General features: G+C 46.0%; 1 protein-coding gene across 1 annotated transcript; it reads left to right on the top strand.

The window, feature by feature from the left end:
- Nucleotides 1-3246: 3246 nt before the first annotated feature.
- Nucleotides 3247-6776, top strand: LOC101878302 (C-C chemokine receptor type 8). The gene is made up of 2 exons (XM_005152721.4): nucleotides 3247-3328; nucleotides 5229-6776. Exon 2 carries the CDS (start codon nucleotides 5238-5240, stop codon nucleotides 6291-6293), a length of 1056 nt encoding a protein of 351 aa, XP_005152778.3. The 5' UTR covers nucleotides 3247-3328; nucleotides 5229-5237; the 3' UTR covers nucleotides 6294-6776.
- Nucleotides 6777-8703: the final 1927 nt, after the last annotated feature.

Here is an 8703-nt window from a genome sequence, read left to right as displayed (position 1 = left end):
GACCTGTGCACCAGTGTTTTCACCATGGTGGTGATGCCACATGGCTCTTCCCTCTGCAGTTCTGAGTGGGGGCATGCAGCAGTGTGTGGCATAGCTCCTGCACCCAAACTGGCCATAGGCTGAGCACTGGAGACACCAACAGTCAGTTGTCTCTCTTGCTGTAAGGTGTTTGTCACAGGAAAGCCCACAAGAACATGGAGAGACATCACTACCACTGCTGTTAGTGTCCAGATAAAACTCAGCTGGAGCGTGCTGCAAGGCAGCAGCCAGGTCTGCTCTAGGGTGGGTTTTAGATGGGCTCTTAGCAAGCAGATCTAAGACCCCCCTGCTCTCTGTGTCCCATCCAGCACCTTGGGATCACCCCCAAAGCCCTGGGAGGGACTGTTTGGTGCCTGCTGCCCCATCCCCAGCTATGAGAGCCTCCTGGTCTGGTGTCTGTCTCCCTTCACACACTTAACCAAGGACCACTTAGACCAGCTGGCTTGCTCTCCTCCTGCAGGAAGGCTGCTCCACAGCACCAGCATCAGCTCCATTCAGCCCAAGGGGCAACCTGCAAACATTGCTCTTCTGTGCCTGTGCTTTCTGTAAAGCAAGACAATCCTCTTTGCCCCTGGCCTTCTTCCTGCTGGGCTGTCTGTATGTTCCAAATGTATCCCTCACATGCCTTTCCTTTATCAGGCCAGCCTTTCTGCACCTCTTTCCATCCGAGCTCAGCACTTTCAAATGCAGGTGACCTTTAACTTAAAACCTCTTGCTGGTTTACCACATGTTTTGCTTTGTTATCCTCCGTAGTTGAACTTCAAAGGATGTTTGTTGGCTCTATAGAGAGCCCTTGTTTGCCTGCATGGTCCTTGTGTAACTCAGGAGGAGGTGCAATTCAGGATTGTAGAATGGTTTGGGTGGTAAAAGGAGCTTAAGACCATTCAGTTCCAACCCTCTGCCAGTGAGCAGGGACACCTCACATCAGACCCTGCCACCCAAAGCTCTGTCCAGCCTGGCCTTGAACACTACCGATGCTACCTGCAGACTGAAAAAGGGTGGGAAGGATGCAGATCATTGCAGTCTGGCTCATAGCTGATGGTGGAGAACATTGGAAATGCATCCTTCCCATCCTTCCCCCTCCAGGTAACCTCCTTTGAGCTTTCAAGGCAAGTGTAGCATACCCACAGCGTTCAGCCTCCCACATCTGTGAACACACATTCATCTCTACCACCTTCCAGCCCAGCAGTGCTCTCTCTGCCCATGCTCACCTCAGATTACCTGTAAGAGAGTGAGAAACCAGATTAGTCATCTCCTAAACCCGTTGCTGCTCCGCTCCTTTCACTGCCTTCAATAGATTACATCTTCCATTGCCTTTAGTGAACTGCTTCCTCCATTCAGGAAAGCTTGGAGGATGACTGTCAGGATCACACATCACCCTGGTGCTCCAACCACAGCAATCACCAGGCCTGCTCACTTCTATCTTCTCTTTTTCCACTTGAATTCAAGCTCTTTTCCTTGCCTTTAAGGTTCTCTGCATCTTCTTGCTTGCTTCTGCTTTCCCCAACATACAGAGTGCTCCCTGCCACACTCTTCCACCTCCATGCCTCACTTTGCCTGCCTCTGCAGAACTGCTGCTGCTGCACATACACAGCTTGAGGATCTCAATGATAGCAATAGACATTTTGGGAGAATTGAGGTCTTTTGCAATACCATAATACCTGCAGCAGAAAATGATGTGAGAAAAAGCACAAGATTCTCTTTTCATGTTAAAATAATCATGAATATATAAGATTTATATATATTTCATTGTTTTATTGCTTTCATGACAAACTATTCTTACTTTTTATATATGTTAATAACTTATTGGCCAAACTAATGCACAAACCATCCAATGGAAAAGGGGGCACCTTTAACTGACTGATGTTTGCTCATAAGAAGAAATGATGAAAGCTATTGATTTCTAAAGAACGAAAGTAGGTAGAATAGAGTTCCATTATGTATGTAACAGGAGGAGGGTTCTAACTGGGTGTTTGGGGCAGGTCATTGGTAGCATTTTGAACTCCTCAAGGGAGAGGTCTTTTCCTTCTGCCTGTGCTACTGACTAGTGCCAAGTCCTTTGGCTGCATCCAAAGGAGTGTGGCCAGCACGCCAAGGCCAGGCTGGATGTGGTTCTGAGCAGCCTATCTAGAAGAAGATGTCTCTGCTCATTGCAGGGGGTTGGACTGGGTGAGCTTGGAAGGTCCCTTCCAGCCCAAACCATTCTATGAGCCTATGATACTATAAATAGGTTGCTTCTTCATTTTGCTCTAGCCCATTTCTCACTGTTACCTTTGTCTGCCTACACCTTTCAGCTCTTCTCTCTTTTGGGGATCCTCTTTCACTATTTGTTTCTGCAACAGCCAGCAAGCTGGAAGGCTACTTTGGATTGGAGCTGCCACCAAAGAAGTCAATGACTTTAATAACAATCAAGCTTTGGATCTGCCAAGTACTTGTCTGTGTCTCTTGGGCAAAGCTCATCTTCTCTGTGCTCCTGTAAATGAGGAAAACGGTGCTTGTTGGGATTGATGGATGGAAAGCGTTATCATTCGGCTGACTTACAAAGCACCACAGTTTACATTATACAGTACAGAGATCATTTAAAGTTATTGAATAAAGACAAAAAAAGTCAAGCTTGTCTTTGTTTCAGTATTTTACCCTCGACCTAAAATAATGCACTAGAATATACTTAAAAGAAACCCCAGGTCACAAAGAAGCTCTGAGATAGCTCCACTTGAATAAAAGCTGCTTAAAAACTGATTGCAAAGAGGTAGCAGCAGCTGTGAGTTCGTTCTTTGCTCCTAAAGTGAACACATTACTGATGGGGAGGGACCCAGCCAGAGTGCAGATCTTAGCTAAGGAAACAGAACACTAACATAACACGGCTTGGAAATGATCCACCAGCTTCTATAGAAAGGTGCAAGCTTATGTATGTGTCCTCTGATGGAGATATCTCAGCTTTACACTTGTGTCAGGGGTGGCTGTGAAGCAGTGGGGTTTAGCAAGTGCATTGGAGGACACCTATTCATGTGCTACCTTCACTGCCTTGAAAAGGGCAGTGTTTGAGCTTTGTTTCACATAATGTGTTTGTGTCACCTCTTTTCCTGTTTACCACAGCTTCAGGATCTTCTATTTGCCTCTATTCTGTAACTAGCAGCTGCTCATTCGACACCTTCATATCACCAAAGCTGAGCCATATCCACAGGTGATGGAGTAAACCTGGAAACTCCCAAGCCTGCAAGAGAGGACAAGGACACAGTAGGACGGGACCAGGGCCAGCGGAGGGAGTAGAAGCTTCTTGCTGTCCAAGGTAAAGTCCATCCCCATTTAATGTGCTACTCATAAAAGTAATAGTCTAACCTTGGCAAGGAGGGCGAAGGGACCTCCTCCGGAAAACTGCTGTTTCATTCTGACTGTTGCACCAACTGATGTGGAGAGGGGAGATGATGGAAAATGTGCCCAGGTTGGAAGCTGTCAAAGGTATTAAGTGTTTCAAAAGTCATCTGAAATCTAAAGCAGAGCCTCAGCAGTTCAACCCTGGAAATGCATTTCTGACTTCTGCCAAAATCAGATGCTTTATATCTATAAATCTACCAGTCTATGCATGTATTTATATATCTATATGTATCTGTAGCACAGCAGTCGTTATTGTTTGATATTTGGTTTTACTTTTTGGTTAAATCTATTGACTGCTTCTAAGGGGTCCCTGAAGGAAATAAGAAAACCAAGCCATTGCTGAACTGCCAACAGTCACAGTGTGAGGGGGGCTCACACATCAAAAGCATTAGCAGGAAACATCTACCCATACGTATTGCTGCATGAACAGCCGTTATCTAGTGACTGAAAATGGCAATATTTAGGGGCTTATGCACAAAAACAAAGTTGAAATTAATAACACACATGTCCTACCTACAGCTGCAACCTCAATATAGGAAAGCATCACACGATCAGCATAGGTTGCAGCACTGCTTTCTTTTCATTACCTGTATTTATGAACAAGGAACACCGTAGTATTGAATGCTATGTTTGTAAAAGGTTTCTCTGCATTGCATATGCCAATTGCCTTTGGAGGAAACAGTCTTGGTGCCCCAAGAAAAGCTGAGGTGGGTCAGTAGGGCATTGGTATCTGTAGCTGGAGCAGAGGATGAACACTGACTCCTGCACCTCTCTGTGTTGTGTATACTGATCCTCCTATTTCCCTGCACAAGGAGGCACAAGATAGGCAAGAAGGGGTGAATTCTGATCCCTTCCTTGTCAAGATGAACGTTTTCACCATTCTCTGCCTTTTTATATACCTTTTAACTTATAAGAGCACGTCCTCTGCTCTAATGAATTAATTGCTGTCAATTATATTATTATTAGAGCTTACTAGCAATAATTATAGTCCTGGAAAAGGTATCTGTGAAGGTCTTTCATATGCAGGCATAACAGAGGTGCAGTGAACAAGAAACATACAAATGTCTTAGCAAGGCTGAAACAGTGTCTTGCAAAAGAACCATCACTCCTTAAAACGTGGGCACCTCACTCTGCAAACCCAATCCCTCTTATAGGGTGATGAGGTGACACCTGGAAATGAACAAAACCCAAAAGGTGGCTTAAAGCACTGACTCCCTTTTGGAGAGGAGATCAGACTATTTCAACACTGTCTTCACTGCAATGCTTCGGAAAGGACAGAGAAGAAATGCTCTCCATGCCCTGAACATGTGCTGATGCTGCTGGGTGGTGGCTTCTTCAGTCCACACACTTTCATAAGGGTCTTTATGCTACAAGTGAAGAACCTCCCCAGCCAAGGAACCACAATAAAATCCAGATTCTTAGATCAGATGCAGGGTTTGTACCATTTTACACCATTACAACTGTTCAGGGCATTAATTCTTTCTAATGGTAGTGGTTGGACTTGGTGATGCCTTAAAGGTCTTTTCCAGCCTAGTTAAATCTATGTTACTCTTATGAGGGGCTAACTCGCTGCCACTGAGGCAGTTTTGGGGAAACAGTGCTCATACCTATGCATGTATAGGAATGGTGGCAGGCTTCCAGCACCAACCCAGTGCTTTTGAGTGGTACGAATGAGACCAAGACTGCATCTTGCAGTCCCTCTCTGCCTGGAGGCTGACCCATGGGCTCAATGCAGCACAGAGAGAGGCAGAAGCCACTCTAGGAGTCTGATGCCAGGACAACCAGCCATTTATCCCTTGCTTTTTCCTGCACAGGTATCTGAGATGAATCCCACAAGCCCGTTCTTTGGTACAACAGAATATGACTATGGATATGATGAAAACACTGCTCCATGCAACGAAGGAAATGGCTTTCACAGGTTTAAATCCCTCTTCCTGCCCATTCTTTACTGCCTTGTGTTTGTCTTCTGCCTTCTGGGAAACTCCTTGGTCCTTTGGGTACTCCTGACCAGGAAAAGGCTGACGACAATGACTGACATCTGTCTGCTGAACCTCGCAGCCTCTGACCTTCTCTTTGTTGTGCCTCTCCCTTTCCAAGCCCACTATGCTTCAGACCAGTGGGTTTTTGGCAACGCTATGTGCAAGATAATGGCTGGCATTTATTACACAGGGTTTTACAGCAGCATTTTCTTTATCACCCTCATGAGCATTGACAGGTATATCGCAATTGTCCATGCTGTCTATGCCATGAGGATACGGACAGCCTCCTGTGGTATAATCACCAGTTTAATCCTCTGGCTGGTGGCTGGCTTGGCTTCTGTACCCAACATCATGTTCAACCAGCAGCTGGAAATCGAGCAGTCTGTGCAGTGTGTCCCCATATACCCCCCAGGAGACAATACCTGGAAGGTTGCTTCTCAGTTTGCATCCAATGTTTTAGGCCTCTTGATTCCCCTTAGCATCCTCATCTGCTGCTATGCCCAGATACTGAAGAACCTGCAAAAATGCAAAAACCGGAACAAGATCAAGGCCATCAAGATGATCTTCATCATCGTCATTGTTTTCTTCCTCTTCTGGACTCCCTTCAATGTTGTGCTGTTCCTCGACTCCCTGCAGAGCCTTCACATCATCAATGACTGCAAGGCGAGCTACCAGATAGCCCTGGCTCTGCAGCTGACGGAAACCATCTCCTTCATCCACTGCTGCCTGAACCCCGTCATCTATGCCTTTGCTGGGGTGACATTCAAGTCCCATCTGAAGGGACTGCTGCAGTCCTGTGTCCGTGCCCTCACCAGCCCTGTTGGAGGTGCTGGGGGTGGTCAGTTGTTCCCAACACCCAGCCAGGTCTCCAGCTGCTCGGACAGTGCAGTGATCCTGTGAGCCCATCCGAGCTGCCTTCTTCCTGTGGGAGTAGTTGGCCTGAGGTCCAACGTGGACCTGGAGGCTGGTACCATGTGTGCAGCATCCTCTTGGGAGAACCAGTATACCTCCTTTTGGGATATGCTGTGAACAGAAGAAGAGGCCATGTTAGTTTCCTAAGAGCCCTGGTGTGTTTGTAAAATGGTGACCTTACAAGCTTGCCACAGAATGGGTTTTAGTTCAGCTTTAGAGCTCTTTATTTCAGCAAGTAGCATGCTTCCTCTGCTATTTATTTTCTCTTCTGACAAAAGCAGCATTTCTGCCTCACCCCAGACTATGTTCTGCCTTATGGAAGCTGTTCCATACGTGAATCCCTACATCCCTGGGGCAGGCATGGGACATTCCTCTAGGAAGGTGTGGGATTACTTCACATTGCAAAGAGGGAATCACCTCAGCCACTGTCACCATTCTCATTTCACTTCAGCTCCCAGATAAAGAGACCACTCAGACCAGGGCCCTGTTGCTTTTCCATGGGATGATCCCAGGGACACAGCTGGGGGGGGGTGGGGGTCCCTGGAGCTGCAGCTGCCTAAAGCAGCCTTTGGGGTGGTGATGCCTTCAAATATAGCAAAGCAACACCTCCAGGTGCCTTATAGAGCCCCATACACTCGGATATGTCATCACTGAAGCAGCCTGGTAGTCTGCATCACTGCTGGAGGTGTGGGATCTTCAACTCTGTGCCCCCAGTGCTTGCAGCTGAATGTAAGCACCACACAATGCAGCATGTAGCATGTAGGTTCTGTCTCTTTTTCCATACACCATTATCTCCTGCTGCTTTAGAATTGTCTTCTTTGAATAAACATATTAACTGCACCTCTTTGTCTTGGCTCCTGAAAGTCTTTCCAATGGATGACAAGCTTCGGTTAGGATGAAGAAAGGATGTTCAAGCCAGTGTCACATGAAACACATTAGACAGAGATTCACGGTGTTGACTGGTATTTAAGAATCCAGAAGGGCAGACCTAACACCCCCATCCTCTCTCAAGCACTGTTGATGTCTCATAGGTTAAGACTGTGGATCCTTAGGACACTTTTCCCTTCATAAGGCTATTTCTCTGCCTAATGTGTCAGTAGAAAGGACTAATACAAGTAGCTATTTTCCCCCTTTTATGGTATGAACTACCAGACTAGAGACACAGACATACCCAGCATAACCCCAAGTACTCATACACAGCAGAGCTCCCAGGAGCATTGTGCCTCTTCTCTAAACATGACACTTAATGTTGAAAATCCACAGGACTTTATGCTACTGCTATATGCGATGGAAAGAATCTATGGAGACAGTAAGCAGTGCTCAAAAATGTTTGCACTTCTATGCACTGAAACAGTTCTGGATCACAGCATCACACTAGGAGGATACTATTAAGGAGCTGGTAGTGCCACTGTTTCTGTCACAATTACTTTTAGCTAGAGACTTGTCAATGACAATCTGCTTTCTCCTGCAGACACAATATTCCCCTTGGGATAAAGCAGGTAGCAGATGCACTATTTCCTCAGTTGTGAGGTTCCTGACACAAAGTAAGATTGGCAAAAGGATTCTGCAATCTACTCAGATCAGTTCATTTCCATGAGATGTTGTCAGATGCAAAGGCAGCAAAGAACATTCGGGTTTGGTGTCACCTGGATTTCCTGGTGCTGTACAAGGGAACGTGAATATATATATACCAAAATATCTAGCCCAATATTGTTCCTTTACATCAGTGGAAAGCTGGTCACTATTCTGAAGAAGATGGAGTAAGGAAATGACTGATGATTGCAGACCAGATCTCCTAATCAGATGTTGCACAAGTAAAGCAACTGATGTTCCTCCAAGGGCCAGGCTGTAACACCTACCACTGCTATCAGATTGCCAAGTACCGCTTTTCACGTCGGTAGCACCTCCCTAGCTAGATCTAGAAGGTTTGTGAACCCAACTGAACTTTCTAGCTGTTGATTTTCAGCTAACATGTTTCACAATCCCCCCCTTCCATGTTCTCTGCCCTTTTGCATAATGCAGAGGGCACTGAGAGGGAAGTCTGGCCTTTTTCTACCCAAGACCACTTGGCAGTGTACAACAAAACATCCAGATGTGCACACCTTCAAAACACCTACCTTTAAAACAAATAAGATGCTATTAAACTGCACACTGCAGTGCGAGGGAGGAAAGCAAGAACATCATGTAAGATGTGGTGCTGCTGCTGATCCTCCTTTTGGCCCCATGAAGTCCCCCTCTTTCCATAAGGAATAAATGGTTATGAGAGCAGGGTAAAGTGCTGGTTTGTTCTGTGTTGGGATTTGGCTTTGTTCTTGAATGATAATTCAGGATGTTACAGCTCTGGAAAAGAAAAAGATCCCATTAAACATTATCTTACAATGAATTGCCACAGACCAGT

This window comes from Melopsittacus undulatus, chromosome 1, assembly GCF_012275295.1.
Source record: "Melopsittacus undulatus isolate bMelUnd1 chromosome 1, bMelUnd1.mat.Z, whole genome shotgun sequence".
NCBI classification, from domain to species: Eukaryota; Metazoa; Chordata; class Aves; order Psittaciformes; family Psittaculidae; genus Melopsittacus; species Melopsittacus undulatus.
The sequence above is the reverse complement of the archived record's forward strand: the minus strand, read 5'-3'. Positions and strand labels throughout refer to the sequence as shown.

Bases quoted from the DNA above. Each gene is read 5' to 3' on its own strand.
- LOC101878302 (XM_005152721.4), top strand. From the start codon at position 5,238: ATGAATCCCACAAGCCCGTTCTTTGGTACAACAGAATATGACTATGGA.